Here is a 23,652-nt window from a genome sequence, read left to right as displayed (position 1 = left end):
CCTACTTCAAGTAGCATCGAATCTAGTAGTGCCAGCTGGATGCTTTGGTCTACTTAATGATACAGCACATACTATAGAGGCAAAAAAATTAGAGCTCAAAAATGGTAACCCTGCTGTGAGTGCTAATCACTGTATGGTTTAGGGAAGACCAAAGAAATTTAGAATCCACAAACATATCAGCAGCAATATAATTGGAAGGTAGTAGCCTGGGAGTTGGAGAATACATGTTTCATCAGCAAGCAGGGGAGAAGTGAAAGGTTTGTTTTATCTCCTTAAAATAAGCACTCCTGCATTTGGCAGCCAGTAAGTCTCACTGTAAGAAGATGGGTTTTCCTTAAAATTAACTTCATGGTCCCAAGAAGCACATTGCTTCTCAAGAACTCCTTGATCTACTGTTGAAAAAGAGTTATTCAGGGAAAGTTTTGAAAGATCTCTCAATGATTTGGACTTGTGATTCATCCAATTCTGACATATTAAGATTCAGTGCCTCATTTCTCTCTCATAGCTGTTACTTCTTTTGGATAACTGTTACTTCTTTTTTTGTGGGGAGCAAACATATTACATCCAAGATCTTACAAATGTAAATTAAGCAGAACATAAACCATGGAGAATAATGGAAATTAAATTGCCTTTGAAACTACCAATTAGAGAGACTCAGCTTGCAAAAAACACACAAAAATATTAAATATTTTATATTGGCCTCCAATTTTTTTTTCCAAAATTGTATTTTATTTTCTTAAAATAGTATATACAGGTAAATGTCAAGCCAGAAAGAACATTACAACTAAGCAAATGTATTTACACAACATTTAGAATGTCTTGGCAAACCTCTTTGGAAGATTTAATTCTATTCCAATGCAATGAGAAGTGTCTTCAACTGTCCATGGTTATAGATAATCTATTTACCCATAGGAAAATTTCAAGCCAATTGTTCACAGTAGGTGCTTCTGTTTCTTTTACTGTTTATCATAATTTAGAAGCTTTGTTAAAACTTGAACAGCTGAAGCAGTAGAAACCCATTTTCTAGGGCTTGTTCCCCTGCTGAGGATGCATGGTGTCCTACAGGTTCCAAATAAAGACATTACCAGAAGCTCATTTTTATAGCTCTGTGACCATTTTATAATCAACTTAGGGACATTAATCTTTAAACAAAGGGAAAGGCAATATAAAGAAAATTAAGACTGGCAGCTAATAAGAGTGGCTTCAGCTTATAGAAAATGTGAAAATAAAATTTTTGGCTGTCTTGGGATGGTACTTCAGAAAAAGAAAAGTGAAACCAACCTAAATGATTGCCCAAAGGTGCAACTAAATCAATTGGGGGGAATCATTTTTAACAGTCTTTCTTTCAATGAATGGAGCAAACGAATCCCTTCCTGTTTATAACTTCCTGTATCCCCCTCGGCATCACCAACCCTGATGAAAAAGGTTATTCCCGCTGAACTGTTTGCAAATGTCGGCTTCAGAACGAAGGCACAAACAGGCCTCTTGTGTGTGGTACTAGAGAGAAAAGAAGGCTTTCTCCTTTGTTAATGCTACCCTGAAATTAAGCCATTCTGAGCTTTCTTGGCTCACCTGCTATCAACTTTGCCTTTGAAGGAAAGCTGCTCGAGACATGCTGAGAAAAGTGATGGATGTCAATGATGGATTCAGGCAGTGTGCCGGTACAATATTTCCACAATCTGGCTATGGTAATTACCATAATATCATTAGACAGTTCCATGAACAAAACTGACTGGATTACTTTTCTATAATATAATAATGTGTAATCATGCCAGATAACTTCTGCCACTACAAGAGGTCTATATTTTTAGTGTGGGAAACCTGGTTGCATTTAAGTCTCTCAACTCCAGCCATTTTGTCTTTACACAATACAGATAACAAAAAGAGGATAAATCCTGGAACCAGCACTGAAGTAGCATACTGCTCCCTTCACTTCTCTCCGTTTACATCCTACCGTACCAGTAATCCTCAGTGCTTCCACCCCTGGTGTATACAGGTCCCTCCAGCTCTCTTGGTCCTGGGAAGACATTCTCATGTTGTATGATTATAGTTTTGATGAGCTCATTAACATGAGCTTGGCAGGAGACCTGATCATGGCCTTCAGGCACTGACATCAGTGTGGGTCCAAAGCAGATGGCTAAATTATAGGGGTCCATCATGTTCTCTTCACTGAACTGAGATAAACTGTAGGAAAAAGAGAGAGAAGAGTGGCAATAGGGAACATTATCCCAAACTCCCAGAAGTAGAGTAACTTTCTAAAATGGAAATCCGATCTAAAGTAGCAAGAATGTCTTGAGACTACTTAACTAAAGTTATGCTTGGAATCGACTACATACAGCAGATAAGAGGGAGCTTTTCTGCATTTGATACCTTACAACAAATTTGATTTTCTTTGTATGGATGATGTTTCTCTAGCAGAAGATGTTCAAAACGTTTTCCTACTGGATAGCACATGGATTTCTTTATTTAACAGGAGGAACAATTTTCACTTTATGTTCAATTAACCCAGAGAACATTTGTTAAAAGTATATGTGTGCGGCTGTGTGTAATGAGGGATGGAAGACTCATCATCTAGTTTCATTTTAGTGCAGACTGAACATTATTGCCAGCATTTTTTTGGCATTTGTTCCATGCCCCCTGCCTAGAGAACAGCTGCATCAGCCACACCTCATAAACAGCCAAGAGGCAGATGAAAGTGTGATTGAATATGATGCTGCATGGTTCATAGCACAACACTGTAAAGATTCTAACACACCCCTTTGATTCCCCCCCCCATTTGCATCCATTCTTCACAGCCAAAATATCTTTCTTTTTCAAAGAGAACACTAAAAGCTTCATGCCAATGTTCAACATGGAATGTCAATCATAGGCATTTGAAACATTGGTGTGACACACTGAACATTTCTGAAGATAAACAAAAAAGCTCAGAAGAACAACTTTGCTTTAAAGATTGGGAAAGCTCACCCTTACATTCTCCATACTCCACTACCGTCATTTATAAAATAGTGCTTTCAACTGTGAGGAAAACAGTTCAGTTGCTGATGTTTCACCTTTCAAACTCCAAAGAACAAAGGGAGATGCACTCTTACCCCACACTTAGGCAGCAATCTTTGAGTCTCACTTGAAAGCATTTCATAACCTTTCAATAAGAACTGGGTTTGACCACCTGAAATCAGGACTTAGCTGAGAAAAAATTGTTCAGCGTAAAAAAGTATTTTACTTGAATAATTTGTCTTTTGTTTTTAACTGTAACTCTCCCTACAAAACTTGCAGAGGAAGTATGCCATAAATCCAGTACACTACTATTTATTTATCCATAAAAATAAAATAAACTTGGCTAGCTAACAAAATTCAGTATCAAGCACTTGTCCTTCAGCTTCTATCATGCATATTTAACATTTTATAACATTCAAGCTATAACATTCACTCCGTGTCCTTTAATTAGAATATTTGCAGAATATTTAAAGGCAGAATGACAGTGGTTTTTGAAGAACAAAATGATTCTGCCTTCTGAAATTGAGGGGATGGACTCGGACTCAGGTCTTTTTCATGGTGACCCAATCCCTAGGGAATATACTGTCTCAACAACTGTAGGGCCCCCCACATTTCTATCTTTTGATAAAATTAGAAAGATATAGATTTCTAGTGCAGCATTGGAAGCTTGCCACGTAGCTCATTAACTCTATTTTTTTTATCTTGTGGCTTAGCTGCATGTCTGGAGTAGGGTAATCATTAAGATTTAATAAACAATATAAACATTAGGGGATAGAACTAAAAGAGAAATCCCTTAGCTGTACCCCTGGATTATATACCAGCAGCCACCTGTCTGTGTTTAAGAAAATATCTTTCCCAGCAGACTGCTTAGGGTATTTATTTGCTTAAAGATGAAAGATCACCTCCTGATGATTTTATAAATATATCCATTTTGTTTCTTGGCAACAATAAAGCAATAGTTTGTCTCTGCCTATTTTGAAGATATTTGGTACTTTCTAATCTGGTATTTCCTAATGGTCTCCCATTCAAGGAATCCTATTTGTTTGTTTCTTCAAAATTAATCAAGATCAGTTAGATGCTGCCTTCTATCTAGGCACTGATTTATTTACTTACACAAATTACTCCAGTAAAAACATCTAGCATTAGCTGTCTAGAAATATATAAATTCACCAATGATAGCCTAAAAATGTATAAATTTATTAAAGAAATCTTTTTGGATGTTCTTCCCTCTGTCATTTTAGAAGCATTATATGCTTCTAAACCATGTCATAACATGTATTGTCAACATCCAACACCCCCAAAATTTGTACCAGAGCACAAATTAAAGCAAAGACACTGACAGTATTTGAATAGCCTATTTTTGGAAAAAGAGTACAGAAATACCCTTTATGAAAACTTTTATTGAAATCATTTAATATCTATGGTAGAGTGAGGAAGGTTCTCATGATATTTTAAACACAAATTCCAATATTATGTCTCATTTATATACTCATAAAAAGATTGCATAAATGCACAGAAGTAGGTGAGTCACCAAGCATACAATATTCCAAATACATAATACTGCCTACCAACAGCAGAAATGTACATTCCCTATATATCTGCCAGAAAACTGGTTAATGGATACATACATCAGAATGTCAGTCTGCCTTTTTCTCTTAAAATAAGTCTCTTAGCTGTAAAAACAGAATTGAAATCACAGGCATCTGGCTAGTGAAATCTCAGGAATTAAAAAGTCAAACATGGGTGCATTTGTACTGTCTGCAAAATTCTTTTATTTCGTTACTAGTACTAGAAGGAAAATACTTGCTGCAACATGAGCAAACATACTTTTGTAATTTAAGCAGGATACAAAATTCTGATGCAATTTCTGAAAATGATTTAAAGGGGGTTGGACTAGAAGACCTCCAAGATCCCTTCCAATATCATCATCATCATCACCATCATCATAATCAAATACTGTACCATAACAGTGAAATGGGCATTAAACTTTATTATATATTGCATTTCTAATATTCATATAGTTCAGTTCCTGAGGCCAATTAAATGGGAATGTTTGAAATTCAACAAAACAATTCTAAGGGACCATATTTATGATAGTTAATTTTTCAGATTATCTTGCAGCCTTATAAAAGAGAATTTTAATGCAATGCATTAAGTTCTGATAGAAAGGATTTTAGCTGAAACAACTTTCTGTTGGAGATGCTTTAGCTATGAACTTCATGCAAGAGGTAGGTGTGAGATTAGACAGTCCCCAAAGTGTCCTTCAACTTTAAGATTCTAATATTTTCCTCCAGAATACCAATGTAATAGCTACCGTATTCAATTACTCGAACACTTACTGGCTGAGGAATGCGAAGAGGTATCTCATTACAATCAATGTGGGTTTTGGCAAAGTCAGCAGGACTTTTCGGATATGTAGAGCTCTCTCTTGCAGGTTGTCCATTGCTAAAGAAAAAGAGAACAGCTTCATAGACATGATAGGATAAAACTGAATAATGAGGTCACACTTTAGCTTACTACTCTGGTTGACATTTTCACAGATATAAGAATAATCTGATTTTTAAACATTTTTATGTTTGAACGTGTGTAAATCTTATTTTATCACATGCAGAGACATTGGGAATTCACAACATAGCAGAAGTATGTATGTATACAGGTTGGTGGGTTTTTTTCTTTTTTTTGCATCTCAGCAATGTGATTATGAAGGTTAAAAAAGAGACTGTCACATAAACTTATAAAACCAGGCAGGACACAAACTAGCTCTCAATAAAAATGTTGGTTATCATCAAGATGCTTTACAAAAACGAATGTTGTTTCTTAGCTGATCATTAGTGTGCTCTTATTTATTATGCATTTTCTATTTCTTATACTCTAACTTCCTCTATCCTAGAATTTAGTCCCATACAATAGAATGACTTTACTGCATTTCCTAAATTTGTTATACTAATCTTAATTCTAATCATTTGTAATTTCTTGTTCTTATAATCCAGGTCTATTCTTTGTTTGTAAATCTCCAGCTGGTCTAACCAATACCCAAATGGTGTTAACCATTTCATTTCTATCTTTCTTTGATCATTTACTATATTTGGTTCTATATTCTCCTTTCTATCCATTCTTTTTATATCTGACTAAACAACCTGTGTGCCATTGGGTCATTGTTTCAAAGATACTTTCTTACTTAAGGAAGGAAATTAGATAGCTAATCCATCCTTTTATATCGCTTTCTGGAATTCCTTCCTTCCTTCTAACCTCACATGGGGGGGGGGGGCGCAAGATGTTCCAGAGGACAGAAACAACAGCAGAAAAGGCCTTCCTCCCGGACCCCGCCAGCTGGAATAATCGGGCTGATGGGACCCGCAGCATGCCTCCTCTGCCGGCACGAGTGGCATGGGCCAATTTCAGTGGGTGAGGGTCCCTAAGTAACCTGAACCCACACCACAAAGGACTTTAAAGATGATCACCAACACCTTGAATTGCACCTGGAAGCAGACTGGTAACCAATGCAGCTCACAGAACAGTGGTGTTACAGGGGCCATTTTGGGAGGGGCCCATAACTACCCGTGCTGCACTCTGCACCAGCTGTAGCTTCCAAATGCTCTTCAAGGGAGCCCCATGTGGAGCACATTACAATAGTCTAGCCGTGAGATGATTAGGGACTGAATGACTGAGTGCAGGGAATCCTAGTCCAGGAAAGGCCGCAACTGGCGCACAACTGGCTGAGGGATGGACCTCTCCCTATCAATATCAATTGGGACTTGCCACAGAGAAAGATGAACCAGGACAGAACTGTGCCACCTAGCCGGCCCAAAAGGATAGCATGGCCGATGGTATCGAAACTGCCGAGAGATCAAGGAGAGTGAGGATGGTTGCACTACCCCCATCTCACTCTCATCAGAGATCATTGACAAGCACAACCAATGCCATTTCCATCCCATAACCAGGCCTGAATCCTGAATGAAAGGGGTCCATATAATTTGTTTCATCCAAGATCCTCTGCACCTGCCAGGCCTTTTCCACAACCTTCCTTAGAATAGGAGATGGGAAACTGGATGAAAATTGTCCAGGCAGGTAGGATCCAGTCATGTTTTTTAAAGGAGGGGGCGAACCAGGGCTTGCTTAAAAGCATCTGGAAATGTCCCTTCCTCTAGAGATGTATTCATCACTATCTGGACCCACCCGCTAGTCATTATTCTGGAGGCTTTCTCCATCCAGGAGGGATAAGGATCTAACTGACAGGTGGTGGCACTGACAGCATTAAGAGCCCTGTCCACTTCATCAGGGTCAACCAGATCAAACTGTTTCCAGATAATAGGGCAAGACCTCTTCTGGGCATCTCACACAGACTATCTCCATGCATGGGGGCCAACAAATCCAAGCGACTTTGTCCATCAGGTGCTGAGCAAACTCCCCTGCCTGGCTCCAAATCCTGACTTTAAAAGGAATGCAACAAGTTTAACTGGTGCAGGGTAGAATGTGGTCGTCCCAAAGATATTGTTGAAGTTGAATGAGGGGATGTATACAATGCCAACTGCACCAAGCCCATTTTAATGTGCTGGTTTAAATTTTAAAACTAATATTTGGAACCAAGTTATATGATGTAATCCCTGCCTCCTTATCAGCCTCCCTGTACTTTAAGGAGATCAACTGAAAATTCCTGTTACATGTCTGCTTGCTGACAGAAATTAGAATTGTAGGCAGAAGGAAAGAACTTCTGCAATGGCTCCTACATCTGAAGAATGCATTGCCAGGAATGTCTGACATAGGCTTTTTGAAAAACATCAAAGAACTGTTTGTTTTTGGTGGCTTTTCTTAAATTTTTATTGGATTGCCCAATGCATTATATGATTTCTGATGGTATTTGGGTAGTGGAGATATTTTTGTTCCACTCAGCACCATTATTTTCTTACTATTTAACTTTGCAGTGGCTTTTATTTATTTTGGAGAGTTCCTTGCTTCTGCTCTTACCCTTAGTGGTAGTCTATAAGTATTTTTTTAAATAGAAAAATAAATATAAAATGCAGAATATGGTTGAGCGATATCATCAGTATGTAACCCCTCCTTCACTCCTTCTCTTATGGGCACTTGCTCTCCTCCATCAGGCTTCACACCCAAGCAGAATGCTTATTTATTTTTAAATTTGTTTATTATTAATTTTAGGGAACAAGCTACAATGCCTCATGTGGTCATCTCAAGCATAACATTTACTTCCAAAAATGTTTTTTGGGCTCTATATATGCTGTAGAACAGGGGTCCTCAACCTTGGCAACTTTAAGACTTGTGGACTTCAACTCCCAGAATTCCTCAGCCAGCAAAGCTGGCTGAGGAATTCTGGGAATTGAAGTCCACAAGTCTTAAAGTTGCCAAGGTTGAGAACTCCTGCTGTAGAAGCAGTTTTTTTTTTGGGGGGGGGGAGAAGCTGATTAGGGGTTACAGCCTACTGCTTTCTATGGAAATATCTCAGCCAGAACAGGAGGACAGGGAAGAATAAAGATAAAAATGGATCACCAGTCCCAATTTGCTATTAATGAGGCAATGCATTCACTTTTAAATCCTTACCATCTACAACGTTAAAATTGCTTAAAGTATGGAATGCTACATAATTTAAAACCAGAGAACTCTCTTCAATATCGCACCCAAACAGGCTCTCTTAAAATTTTTCTTGGCCCTCTTTAAGGTACTGTAATGATATAAGAGACTGATCTTGAAAAACAGGAAGAGCTGCAACCCAGAAAACAGTCAGAAGAGAAATCTGAGTCGAAAATAGGAATGTAATTTGAAGAAGTGTCTCAGACTCAACCCTCCCCACACCCTCTCCTTATTCAGTGACCATAGTTCATTCACTAAATCAGAAACAAAATGGTTGCTAAGCAAAAGCATGATAGAGAGAGAGGAAGAGAGAGAGATGCTGCCAAGAACACTGGTTGTTGCCATTTTGTTCAGGTAATGCTCTCATGAAAGCTACATCAGCATTAGTCTCCTGGCACGTGCTGTTGTCAGGGGCACACATCTGGATGTTAAGTGTGCATGTTGGTCAGAAAAGGATTAAAAAAAATACTGTATTTGTTCACTAAAGTAAGCTAGTAAACAGTGAGTGATTATAGTTCTCTTGAAAATAGAGGCAAGAAGAGGAGAGGCACTTTCAGACTTGCAAGATTCTTCTACAGTAACCTTATAATAAAAGTAGTATTAGCATTTATAACTTTGAACTCCTGTTCCTAGACTGAGTTTAAAGGACTATAATCAAATTGGTAGATATTAACATCTTTGGAACAGTGTCCATTTTGACCGAAAGTTTTGAAAATCTGAATAATAATTAATAATTACACAATAGTCTTTAGTAATTAATACTAGTATGGCTTTCATGATCTTGTAAATATTATTTCTTAGGATTTACAAAAATAAAGCAACACAAGAAATTAATAAAATATTTCTTATTAGTTGGCAAGTTAACTATAGCAAAACATTTGAACATTGAAGGGCATATTTCTATGGTTCACTTGTATTTTTTAAGAAATGAATAAAAATCAGTATAGCAGTAAAAACTTAAAGAATTCCCAATTGGTCTCCATTTTTTTGGTAAAATCAAGAGGATATTCTTAATAAATGATCTTCATCTATACAGATGAATATGGATATGGAAAAATATCCAAATCCATAACTTCATTAGAATTATAATTAAAAATGTAATGTCTTAATATTAATCCCATGTGAGACAAATCACATATTTGTTTTATGCTTCTGCTTTTATGTATTATAATCTCCTTCACTCTTTATTGATCACTGTATGTTTGTTTTATTTTTTAAAAAGGCAGGCTGAGATAGTAGGAAGCATTCTGGTATGCAAGGGGTAGTGGGAGAGAGCAACCTCATAATTTTGCTTTCGGTAGTTGGACATTTTTCTCTCCAAATTTCAGAATGGAACTACTGAGAATTATAGTTTTACAATGCTTCATGCTTGTGTGGATGCACGTAATGTTTAATTATGTTCTGGTTTAACAGAACAGGACATGAAAATCTGAAGCTGGTCAAGTGTGGAAGTACTGAATACTATCCATTGTAGCAATTAAATCAGATAGTCTATTACACTTAGTTTCTTAAGGTGGGTGTTTCAAAAGAAATCTTTAGTTTAATATTCCACAGGCAGATTAGCATTCCTGAATGATGAGACAAAGAGCTATGTCTACAGCAATATAATGGGAAAAAAGTGGGCAGCACAAAGCCTTGGCTCTAGAAGTTTAGAATTATTTGGCAACAAGCTGCTCTTTTCATCTAACAGAGTTGAACTGAGTAGACTCATTTGTTGTGAAAATGAAACTGCAGATCTTTTTAAGAGGAGCTCTCCTATATCTTACTTCAAAGGCTTTTTCCAGCATGGTCCTTCTTATGCTTTGACAATGTATTCATTGTTTGCTATAGAAGTGAGTCAGCACCAAGAAGTTTACTATAAACCTATCAGTCCCAGGGAAAATATTAATACCCTTGAAACGATAAGGTGTAAGTTACTAGCTTAATTTGTTTCCTACATGCTGCAGAAAAATACTGTGAGGAATGTCTATTATCTTTAAGGAAGATGCCCACCAACAGACAACTGTTGGTTGTCTTTCTGTCTCTCAAATAAACAATTAACTAAATGATGAAGTCATATTGATCCTATATTGCCTTCAAATGATAAAGATAAAAAAAGGACAAAACAATTACTTAAAGCACTCCCTTTAAAGTAAAAATGTTCTGTATTGGATTATTTTTAGTTTACTAATTTACCTTGTCAGTCACTTTTCTTTAGTATAATCAAATGAAATGGCATTGGGAAGGATAAGCTAATAATATGGTGGGATGGGAGAGCCAAGAAAGACTGGATCAAACCCCAAAATAGAGAAATGTTTCAACATTTTTTTTTTAAAAAAACCCTTTGTTTAAAAAGAAGGAAACAGATCTTTATGTCTTAAAATCTATATCTTTGATCCTATTCTGTCAGCATTAGCCTTACAAGCTATAATTATCACATTACAATCTACTGGGGAAGCACATAGAATCACCTTTTTAATCAGTTAATCAAAAGGAAAGCCACAGATTAACAGAAATATGTGGTGGGATTCAGATGAACATTAAGAGAAATACATATTGTTGAATTAACTTATAACCCAGTGAGAGGCAAATAATGATCTTTTATTCTGATTTTGTATATTTACTATCTCAGAAGCAAACTGACATGTTTCAGATCTCTAGTCTCCTGTAAGGAGATTAAGGAATGTTCTGAGAAGCCAGTGGTAAGATTTCTAAAAGATAGCATTAAATCCTAACTGGCTTGTGCATTTTTGTGATACTTACTGACACAGGCAATCAGGTCATGAAAGATTTCCTTGGGGAAAAGGGGATGATCTAGCCCACGAAAATAGAGCTTTAGGACACCCGCAATTGAATCCATATCATGGTCATTTTGATCTCCAGCCAGTGGATCCTCCCCTGGTTACCACAAAACAAAGACAATAGCAACAGAGTAAATAGGATATTTGCATATTTAAAAAGAACAAACTGCAAAATATGGAAGGAAAATCAAGTAAGATTTTGTTTCGAAAATGAAAACAAAAAAACCCTCAAAACCCCCTCAAAAATAAATCCAGTTAAAAATTTAACTCCCATTCTTAAAAGTGACATTCAGCATAAGGCTAACACTACTGTAGTACTATTATTATCTTTTTCATTTTCTCTACTACCCCTTCTTATTGGTATTATTGTTATGATTATATTATTGTTATGATTATTACCTTGTAGTTTGCATGTACACTGAGAGCTTCTACACTGTAGAAAAATTTCTTGTGTGTCTAATCACACCTGGTCAAATAAAGCTATTCCATTCCATTCCATTCTATTCTATTCTACCCTATTCTATTCTACTCTACCCTACCCTACTCTAATTATTATTCTATTCATAGCAACATAGTTCTAGCCAGTAGATGTTATAGGGCTACAACACAGGCAATCTGCACTCTGACTAAGGGGATAAACACTGTAATCTAATGCAAAGGCTGATTTGGGCAAAATGGTTTAAAATGGAACATGTGAAAGTTGTATTGTGCAATGTTCTGGTTTCAGAATGATTGCAAAAATCTCACATGAACAATGTTAATAATCAGCCATGCCTAAAAAGCAGGAGCACATAGTTCTCCGGCATACGGGAATCCATCTATTGCTATCATAAGAGCTAAAGAAAGAAAGGATTCCTATTAAAACCTCACTGTTGGAAATAATTAATTTTGATTATTGGGTAAACTGTCAGTTATATATTTTCTTCATGTAACTGAAACCATTGCAGCTCAGCTGATATCACAATACCTCACAGGATAATTAGAGAATTTTCCTCAATATTAATTCTCATCAAGAGCCTTTAGATAGAACAACAACATTAATAACAAGCATTTACTGTTTTAGTACTGCATGTGCTTTGAAAATACCATGAGAAATGGATGTAGAAAATTTAGTGTTTTGTACTGTACTGACATCAAAGATTTGGATCTGGAATTTAGAGCAACCCTTCACTGAAAGATCAGACAGAAGAAGAATTGCTCCCATGACTGTATTGTCAGTAATAATGCTAGAACAATTTGATGTGTCTCTTAGAAACTTTTCATAGGGAATCTGTAGACTTTCAGCTGTTGCTGAACACTAGTTCTCAGCAGTCCTTATCCTTGGCTATGCTGATTGGGGATGTTGAGAGGTGTAAGATACCAAGGTCCCTTGTGCTGTAAAATGCAGTATTTATAATTTGCATACGTTTACTTTCTGTCTCATAGACAAAAATGTCCCATCTTTCCACAACCATATTTATTAAGAAAAATCTCAAATTCAATTAATTTCAATGATGCTACCCAATTTATAAAACAGGCAGCATACAAATGATTAAAAACAAAATAAGGTAAGCAATATATATGTAAAAGAATCACAACATCAATACAAATAGAGCCCCAAAGCCCAGCATATTCAAAATCCTAAACCAATTTTTCAAACCGGTTCATTTATTCTTCTCCCCTCCTGAAACTACTTGTGTTTAAAGAAAGGTACAACCATATACTGAATGGAAGGACATTCTTTTCATTGTAGGATACAATATGAGAATTTTCTGTGACAGTTTTGGGGGACAAAATATGTGAGGAAACCTATGCCAGATTTGAAGAGTTCTCCCTTCAATCACTTCCATTGAACTTTCCCCCCATGAACTTCCTGCTGTCACTATCCCATTTACTTATGAAAATGTCACAACTTAAAGGAATTTAAAATAATTTATAAGGCCTTTTAGAAATTCCATACACCTTCAGTCTGAAATGTTTATATAGCAATGTGACAAGAAGCAGAAACCTAAGGGATTTAGATACCAAAGATTACTGAGCATTGGGGGATGGGGGTGGGGCAAGGATGTGAAAAATATGCTCATTACAGCAGCATGAGAACCATGGAAAAGAAGATCTTGTCCTCTTTTGCAACTTCAGTCTTAGCATCTCTTAAATCCTGAAGCACAAAGCAAATGCAGAGGCAAACATAATTGCTCTTACCTCTCTCAAATGCATTTTTTATATCATTCACTTCAACCTGAGATCCAGATACCCTGAATATTCCTTCATGCTGAAGTCCTGGGAAGAAAATAGGAAGCATACATGAAAACTGAAGGAACTACACAAATGATGCCGTTCCACCTTTTTTTTTTTTTTTTTTTGATAAAGGAACCTAAGATACAGCCACTTGAAGTCAAAATTGTGGCATTATTATAGAACTTTCTAGGGCCCAATTACAGCACTCAATGATTTTGTACCTTAAATACATTGAAACAAAATGTCTTCCAGAATAGATTTAGAGAATTGTTACACATATATTGTACAGAAATGCTACACAGAAGTATATACTGAATTTTTCAATCACTCCCAAACTTGAAATTTTTTTACAGCTAAGCCTTAGTGAATAATAAATAACAATCCAAAAACATTCTTAGGATCTCATGATTCCTATGCCTGTTTTATGCAGTGTGAGTCCTCAACGTCTATGGAGGTTCTCTGTCATCCAGGTCATGGTTGTCCCAAAGGTGCTTTTTCAAAGGCAATTGCACTTTGTTTTTCCTTGAATATGTTTCGCTTCTCATCCAAGAAACTTCTTCAGTTCTAACTAAATGGTGGAGGATGGAAAGATTTGAATTCCTTGCAGTCATCTAGTTGTTAGCATTCTTTCTGAGAGTTGCTGAGGTGACTTGGAGGTTTATCTGTGTCCTCAGGGTCACCTGAAGAGTGCAAATGGATGTGGAACCTTCTTGGAACTGCTGAAAGGACTGTGTTGTAAACAGGAGATAGGTGGGATTATATCCGTCCCCCTTCTGTTGAGCTGTTCCCTCTTTCAAACCAGCATTCCTCTCTGTCCTGAATGTGGACTTTGCTGTCCTCAAAAGAATGACCTTTGTGTTTCAAATGCAGATGGACTGCTGAATCCTGTCCTGATGAGTTTGTTCTCCTATGTTGTGCCATGCGTTTATAAAATGGTGGTTTTGTTCCCCCAATGTATAGATCCGTACATGTCTTACTGCATTGTACTGCATAAATGTGGGTCCTCAACATGTCTCTCAGCACATGTGCCTCAGTTTTTAGATCTGTCAGACACTGTTATTTGTAACTCATTATGAGGATTTGCACATTATATGTAGACACAAGATAAATAATTTGGTTCTCTGATTGTGGTGATCTCTCTATGTGAAGGCCAAGCTTGTACCAATGTTTATTTTGTTATGGTTAGGGTGCTATTCATCTAAGGTTTGTGGTTTCTGTGACAGTCTAGCCTCTATGGCTTTTTATCACAGTTGTTTTTCTTGCTTGTCTTTTATTTTTTTTTCCATTGGTTGAATCCTGTCAGAGATCTAATTATTATAAGGTGAGTCTTAAAATAAATAATATTTAAACAGAAAACAGGTTAAATGTTGGTGCTCAGTTGTATATGGGATATTGATCCAATTTATAGTGCACAGAATGATTAAATTATTACACTAATTACAAAATTAGTTGAATTTAGTACCCAATCCCTGGTGGAGGCTTTCAAGCTAGAGTAATCAGAAAGTAAATCAGTCAAATCTTCTTTTAAGCAGCATCCTGTATATATGCAATCCAGTTTCTAGACAACGAGATACATGGGATATTATTTGGTTTATATTATACATGATTTAGATCTAAAATCTTTGATTTTTTTAAATGAATGAATCCTTTGATATGAAATAGAGCTTCTATTTATAGTATTTATATTTATACTCTGGACACAGAAAAATCTAAATCTCTCATAAAGGGTTTTTCATAATAGAAGTTGTACCACAATCAATTAATTATTTTTAAACTGTTACTTCAAATGACTTTAGAGAAAATCTGTTATTTATTATCCAAGAGCAAAACATCTTCTATGGATATGGTGGTATGCTTGCATTGGCCAGAAGGAAATTAGGTCAAAAATCTCTATATAAAATGTACAGCTTTGATCTGAGGCCATTTATTTTAACATTGGATTATCTTGAATTTATTATATTTCTCTTTTCCTCCACTGTTTTACAATTATGTGAAAGGATACCTTATTTCCTGTGAATTAGTGTTTGTTCCATGCATCATTTAACTTGTGACAGCCTACAGATTTAAACAAACAGTCCTTTATTATGTAGATAAATGCATACTTCCCATCTGATTGGAGCAAGTATACAGCAATGCGTGGGTAGTGCCTGATGAAACTTTACAACTGGAAGGAGCTTCTTAGATGTCATTAAGTGACAAAGAGGCATTTCTTTCACAGTAACTTATTACTTCTTGATTATTACAAATTATTTTTGATATAGGAACTTTGATGCAAAACTGAATTATGTTGGCAAATACAACATAACAAAGCATGTATCTTTGCTTATTGTTCTTCCACTGTAGGTGGTTAGCAAAATTATAAAAACAAACACTTACTGATTAATATGCTACATAGCAGAAAAATGCAGATATACATAAAAAAGCCAAGAATAACCATCAGCTGATAATTAGCTCAACAGTCAAGTGCCCGTTTAAATAGGAATATTTTTATTGGCCAATAAAGGCTAAAGAAGGGAAAGGCCCAGGCATAACCACTGTAAACTGCCTTTTTGAGCTGCATTTGGCAGAGATCTTAGGTCAAAAAAATCCTAAAACTTAACAGAGGAAGTCATGAATAAAAAAGTGATAACACTGCACACTGTCTCTCTTTCAGACATTTTTTTTTAAATACCTTGAAACTGTGTCACTTTAGACAATCCTCAACAATAAAGTATAACCTTGTGATTTTTTTTTCTTTTCACACTTACCATGTCTGCTAATGAAACGTATACAGCTCTCTACCACCAAAGGAATTGAGTGGCTGGAATCCTGAATGACAAAATAGACAAAATGTGATGAAAACAATAGCTTGTCAGAAAGGAAGGAAGTGAGTGGGAGGGGGGGGGAGAGGTAGAGGAAATATATAAATTTCTGAACTTCATATACTTTGAAATAGTCTACCCAGGGACATCTATTTCCAAATGTAAGATTTCTATACAGCGAGCATCGTGCAAAAGATATTATTAAATAAATACACACTGAAAAGCTCGGAATAGATACAGTATTTATATATGGTTAATGATGTATAAAGACCCTGTTAACACCCAAAAGAAAAATGTGTTTATAGAAAAAACCTGCAATATACTACTAAATGAAATTAAGGAAGAATTTTAAGATTTTTTTTCTTAAGAAATGTTGTGATGATAGCCTTCAGAATATTTAAATACATATTGTTTCTATTTCAATATACGGGTAGCCCTTGGCTTATGACCCCAGTTGAGTCCAAAATTTGTATTTTTAAGTGAGACATATGTTAAGTGAGCTTTTACGACCTTTTTTGCCTCAGTTATTAAGGGAATCACTACAGTAACCCGGTTGTTAAGTAAATCTGATTTCCCCATTGACTTTGCTTGGCAGAAGGTTGCAAAAGGTGATCACATGATCTTGGGACACAGCAGCCATTATAAATATGAACCAGTTGCCAAGCACCTGAATTTTGATCATATGATCATGGGAATGCTGGAAAGGTCGTAACAGTGAAAAACGATCATAAGTCACTTTTTTCAATGTCGTTGTAACTTTGAACAGTCACTAAATGAACTGTGGTAGTTCATTTAGTCAGTTCCTTTAACAATATCTCTTTGCCCAGTCTCTCAAGATCTTTCCAGGTATCATTACACCTTCTGTCTTACAGATCTGATGTCATCAATCCAGGAAAGATATGTCTCAATGGCTTTCCATTTTTTAGTCTGCTTTAGTCTGATGGAGAAAATAGAATCCCCATTTTGGAAAAGAGCTCCTAATGCTTTTCCCAAACTGAGAGATATTTTGCTATTTTAAAAAAAATTGCCAGTACTGTCATTAGTAAAAAAAAATCAAATAGTTGCTTATCATTGCTTATATTACAGAACTGAGTTGGGAATAGAAAAATAGAAATTTATATATATATAAACACACACACACACACACACACACACTTTACGGTAAGTTAATAATTAAAAGACAACAAACTACAAGTGAAGCCTCAAATCAAAGCTGTTCTGGAAGAGGAAAAAAAAAGAAACCTCAATTTTTCACTTTACTGTGAACATATGTTATAGCTTCTAGTGCTCTATAAAGCATGCCGAGAGGTCTTTTGCAAAGCATGACAGCATGCGGCATTAAAGCTGTTCCTCCTCTGGAAGGATCAGTATTGCTGCTTTGACTATTGTCCTTAGTGGTTTGTGGTTTGTGTGCATGTGTGCATGTACAGATAACACTTCTGCTGTGACCATCAATGAACAAACAGCTGTATATGTACACACAGGGACAAAGAACCAGAATAGCTTCCTTTAACTCTTCAAATAAGGGATATTTTGTGCTAATAAGCATTGTAAACCAGCTCTTCTGAATGCAATTTTACAGCTTAGGAGCTTTGCTAACATTATGTTAAAAATTAGCATGCCATAAGTCATTGCAGATAGGGGCAAAAAGACACTGGAATTTCTCTTACGGACACATCACATCTCCCTCCCCCCCCTGCAAGCACACACACACACACACACACACACACACACACACAGTCCTACCTAACAAACCAGAAAATAATGCAAGAGGTGCTGACAGTAGTGCTGAAACACACAATTACAGTAAAATGGAGCAGTTAAGAGTTATAAAGGTGAATCAAAGTGGAAGAGAACTAACTGCTCAGGTATGTTCCAGCCATTAGAGGGCAACAGCTTCAAGTTCAAAAATTCCAAGCAGGAAGAGATAAGGGAACAATATGTATGGTTCCATTCAAAGATAGAGAGAGAGACCTGGTCTTTTTTGTTCGGTGCAAATAAAAAAAAATGATCTATAGGACTATAGATAAATGATAGACTCAAATGAAGTTCAACAAATTCTAGCCTCAAAACAAATCAACAGATAATTTGCAAGGGCCTTTCGTTTGCCTGAGTATTCACCTCCCTCCAGGTCCTCTAAGATTCAATGTTATATGCACAGCAACAATTGAACACAGGACGGTCCTTTTCACATACTACAATTCAGTTGATATATTACTTCAAACTGGCAATTCACTCTAAATTGCTCCCTGGTCATGCAAAAGGTAACTGAGCTTCATTCATAAATGTCTGGTCACCAATTAAGCTTGGAGAACAGGAGGCAGGAAAAATGGTATAAAACACAGATTCTGAGCTATTTTCCGACAAGTGATATTGGTGATCCTGATGAAATCTGATCTCAAAATAGGTTTCAATATTGTTGCTAATAATTTGTGAGATAAATTCTAACATAGAATAAGCATTAGTTGATTTCTCAGGAATCTAGTATCAGGTTATGCCTCATTCCATACAAATGTCCTTAGGCAGTTATCAGAAGAGGAGACAAATGCCCCCTTTACCTTCTATAGGCTATGTAGTAGCTTTTTTGTTTATAATTAGAGAAGGGATTATTGATCTGCAAACTGCACTGAGTATTTTTGACTGAGCTGCAAGGTATAAATGCTTTAAATAAATGAGTAATATAAAGACTCTTATTGATTGCTATAAAATCACAGAATCATAATGTTGTAAGGAACTATAGAGATTATCTAATTCAGCCCCTTTGCAATGCTGGAGAAATTAAAAGTTTTTGTTTCATGACCTCTAGTAAAGGAGAATTTGTCACAACATATGGCAGCCTGTTGTACTACTGATAGCTCAAACAGTCAGCAAGTGCTGAAATACCTTTCTTCTAGTTTTAACTCAATGTTTCTGACCCTACTCCCCATTGCAATGGAAAATAAACCATCTTCTATATGACAACCCTTCAGATATTTGAAGACTGCTTTCATATTTCACCTTAGTTGTATTTCTTATAAGATCCTTGCTCTTTAACTACTCTGAGTTTTATTTCTAGATCCTTCATTCATTATCTTGGTTGTGCTCTGCTGAACTTAGTTGAATTGCTATACAGTCATTATTCTTTCAGAGATGCAGTGCCCAGACCAGACAGAATATTCTATGCGGGGTCTGACCAAGGCAAAGGAGATTTACTAATTAACAATTACTTTCCATGATCTGGACTCTCTGCTCCTTTTAAAGCATTCCATAAAATATTGCTGCAAAAGAAATCAGAGTCAGAAGCTACTGACAGCAACAGCATGTTCAGTAACAGCTGACAACTATAGAATGATTTTATTGTCATTTAAATAACTTTCTTACCTGCTTTCTTATGGTAGAACTACGTCTGCTGTTGATCCAAGTATTCACACGAACCATTATCAATAGATGAGGGAGAACAGGAAGAGAAAGCATGTTTCAAATAAATCATTTACAACCAAAGTATCAATTTATTTGAAATATAAAGAGTTCATGGGGGTGGGGTTTGTAGAGAAGATTCAAATACAAGACATATTTACTTCCAAGTTTTAAAATCTAATTTAAAATAAAAGTACTGTAATGGTCAAACAGGCACAGCGGGCTTTACTGTTAACAGATGGCTATACTTTTACTTCCAATCTTAGAGAACATCACTACAAAGCCCTTTCTTTCTGTAATGTCATTTAGAAATTATTTAAAGGCAGCACCATGCTAAGAAAGGCATGCTTTGCTGGATAATTTACAGCCAAAAGGGTGAGAAAATTCAAATTATTTTCTCTGAGACAAATTCAAACTTAATGCACTTTATTAAACCATGTCTTCAATAAAACAAAGGTAACAGGATTGAAATAACAAGAACAATTACAAACCATCTCATAAATATGTTTGTGATTTCTTATATATTACTAGGAGACTCAGAATAGAATGGCCATTTAAACATTTGTTTAGGTGTTCTCATGTGGAACACCTTATCATTCATTTTAAATATAGTGGAGTACCATCATATCTGTTGAGAATGTCACTTGAGGCAGAGGATTAATGGGTTTCTCTGATCATAGAGAAACGATTAAGGAATGTAGATATTAGAAGTTAGCTAGAAGATTTATGCAGTGTATCTATGGTGGTAGCTAACCTAATGATATTTCTCAGGAGTCCTTAAGACGAACAGAAATTTAGTTTGTTTTACAACTTATCTACAGATCCAAGGCACTTAAATTTAATCATTTGGATGGCTCTCCTGAGGACCTATGGAACTATACCTTGAACTGATGTGATTGAAATCCTTCCTATGGGAAAACAGAATTGTCTCTAGACTGACTTATGACTTCTAAAATAACTTTGAAGAAAAAAACCTGGAGTACATGACACACTCACTCCATACAAATTTTTGGATGAGGTAGCACTTAATACTAGTATTTGTTGTATGTACAAAGTCTAATTTCAAGCAGTAACTTTTCCAGGTGAACTATCACATACAGAATCACTACTAGCTGAAGTAAACATCTCCAGATAATATCGAGCAGTAGTCTGTCAAAGAATAAGGTAGTTTTCCATTTCCATTTTCTTTTTTTGTTTATTGCTCTGGTGTCCTATCAACCTTAGTATATAAATACAATGCACACATTTTAAAATCTTAACGTCAAATAACACCCAATTTTCTTACTCTGACAACAGATCCATAGTGGTTAACAATAAATAGATAACCTGATGTTATTGCCCCAAATCAATGGTGAATGACACAAAATGATTGATTGATCTTAATTACTGCCTATATGTATACACTATTATATGCTTATTTGCACCTACAATGGACAAATAGATGCTTGCAATTACAATGTGATGCCCAGTTGTTTTTCTTGAAGTTTACTTAGAACCCCAGGGGTTATGCTCACTTTTCCCTATTATCCATAACTGAAAGCAAGTTAATAGAGGCTGCTTCCCTGCTGTTTATGTTGTCAAATAAACAGAAATTTTTATAAAGAAGATTGGAAAAGATGGACAAAAATATAAGGATTAAATCTTGTTTCCTTCTTAGTCTCCTCTTTGAGACATCAATGAAAAGTGTCATTAGGGTGTGAGATAACATAAATGATAGAGTTTATATATTATAGTTAGCCAGAATATGATTGATAACTTCCTGTGTTGTCAATCTATTATGGGTTGGCAAACAAACTATGCTTTAAATATAATGGTCTAGTGAAAAGTGGGAACTCAGTCAAAATACAAACACAGAGAACACAAAGGTCCCTGTTCTTCCAACCCAATTCAGAATATTGATCCATTTAGCTTAGAATGGTCTATGCTGGCTGGCAGAAGCCATCTATTCAGATTCAACCAGAAGTTTTTCCAAACTTTCTTTAAAATGAAGCAATTTTCCGATAGCAGTGCATCATTGGTAGAAGGTAACAGCAACCAAGGATTAGTAGTTAAAATACTTCATCTCAAACAGATAATATAAATGGATTCTCTCAAAATGTTAACAACTTTCTCTTAAAATGTGAACAACTACCATACAACCTTGTCTTAGAATTGGAGAACTTGAAATGACAAATATGGAGCATGGTGGCAATATACTATTGAGGTAATTTGGCTAGATATGAATCATCAGCCTGCCATTCATTTGTCATCTTGCTCATTGGCCCTTGATTCTATAACTAAAATCTGATTTCAGCTGTCCATGTTCAACTCAATTTAAAAGTAATGGAAGCAGCTGGTGATAGGTCAAACTGGCTGGTATGTTGTTTACAGGTTTGTTTCAGTGTATGATTTTTATTACTTTATGAGTGTAATCCATCTAGAATCATGAGCGGGTGGCAAACAAATGGCTGCATCAATAAATAAATAATTGCAAAAAGGAACACCCCATTTTATCTTTTTGGAAGTCAGCTCTGATAGCCTTCCCTCCTGCTTTTACTTCCAAGTTGGTTAATCCTGTTCTGACAAATGAATTGCTGGAAATAAAGGTTACTGGAAAAAATCCCTTATATAATTCAGTTCCTTGCCAAAACAGATGGAAGATAAATATGAAACAAAAGCAACCTCTCTTGTGCTTAAGATACATATTTTTAATTTTGTGGTATTTTAAAAAAATAATAAAGACAAGAATCAAGACAGAATCCAAATGCTTCCTATATTGTTCTTCTGTCTTGTGCTGTTTTTGTGTTTTTTTCCCCTAGACTTCGTTTTTAATAATTGTAAGCCATGAGAAGTTGCTGGGTGTTGCTGGGTGCATAAATTTAATTAATTAATAAATAATAATAATAATAATAATAATAATAATAATTATTATTATTATTATTACATTGCAAGGATTGGGATAGCAATGGAATTCCAATATAGTTCCAATAATAGATTAATTATTATTAGTAAGGATTAAATGAAAATGGTGGTGATGCAGGTTCTTCTCACAGGCAATCTAAGGTATTTTCAAATTTTGGTCTCAATACTACTGTTATATTTAATGCTGTACCACAATGAATCGTATTTCATTACTGCAAGTGTCAGTTCCCAATCAGGAACTATCAGCTGAGCTTCATTTTTTATTTTATTTATTTACTTGATTTATATCCTATCTTTCTTTCCACAGGGATATGTAAATCAAAGTAATTATTCTAGACCAGTTAACGTTTTTTAAAAAAAATACAGTCATGTACCATATGGACATACATCTTAGCTTCTAGGCCAACAATAATAGCAATTTGGAGATTTGTAACATTCCACAGAAGACCTATAAAAAGTCATTTTTTTCAATTATTATTTCCACATCTGCAGTGACATTTATGATAGAATGATTGATGTCGGGCCCAGTTATAACAAAACGTTTATTCTCTTCACTGATTTAATCCAATTCTCTGTCAGACCAGATGGGGTCAGTGGGGCAAAATGGAAGAAAACCTCTGTATGATTGATCTCTCCCCTCCTCCGTTAGGCAATCAAAAGCACTTCAATAATTTTTTTCAGGGCTTTTTATCCTACTGGATACAGATGAATCTACCAGAGCACAGTGCCAGCCTGGGAAAATCTATAATATATTATTAGCTAAATAGTCAAACAGTCAAATCACAATAAGCTCACAATGAGCTAAGCCAGAATCAAACCAATCAACCATTACGGTTTATAAGGTTCATGGCTTAGCATGATGTGAGAACGCAACCAGTTAAAAAAATGCAGCACAGTAAAATGTATTAATGTGGATCTTTTTTTGTTCACTTTCTCAAGTGCATTTGGTAATTAGAGCATGATGACAGGCTTAATGT

The 23,652-nt window shown here is 35.7% G+C and overlaps 1 protein-coding gene across 2 annotated transcripts in view; it reads right to left on the bottom strand.

Moving 5' to 3' along the window:
* Nucleotides 1-23,652, bottom strand: part of SRGAP2 (SLIT-ROBO Rho GTPase activating protein 2) — a 99,181-nt gene that overhangs the window by 11,902 nt on the left and 63,627 nt on the right. For both annotated transcript variants that reach the window (XM_015814477.2, XM_015814478.2), the window contains exons 10-15: nucleotides 19,739-19,763; nucleotides 16,325-16,385; nucleotides 13,542-13,619; nucleotides 11,323-11,457; nucleotides 5,334-5,439; nucleotides 1,960-2,184 (exon numbers count right to left, since the gene is read on the bottom strand). In XM_015814477.2, coding sequence (XP_015669963.2) covers nucleotides 1,960-2,184; nucleotides 5,334-5,439; nucleotides 11,323-11,457; nucleotides 13,542-13,619; nucleotides 16,325-16,385; nucleotides 19,739-19,763 — 630 coding nt within the window. The remainder of the gene's footprint in view (nucleotides 1-1,959; nucleotides 2,185-5,333; nucleotides 5,440-11,322; nucleotides 11,458-13,541; nucleotides 13,620-16,324; nucleotides 16,386-19,738; nucleotides 19,764-23,652) is intronic.

This window comes from Protobothrops mucrosquamatus, unplaced genomic scaffold, assembly GCF_001527695.2.
Source record: "Protobothrops mucrosquamatus isolate PMUCROS unplaced genomic scaffold, P.Mucros_1.0 scaffold256, whole genome shotgun sequence".
In the NCBI taxonomy this organism is placed as follows: Eukaryota; Metazoa; Chordata; class Lepidosauria; order Squamata; family Viperidae; genus Protobothrops; species Protobothrops mucrosquamatus.
This window is presented reverse-complemented; position numbering and strand designations above follow the sequence as displayed.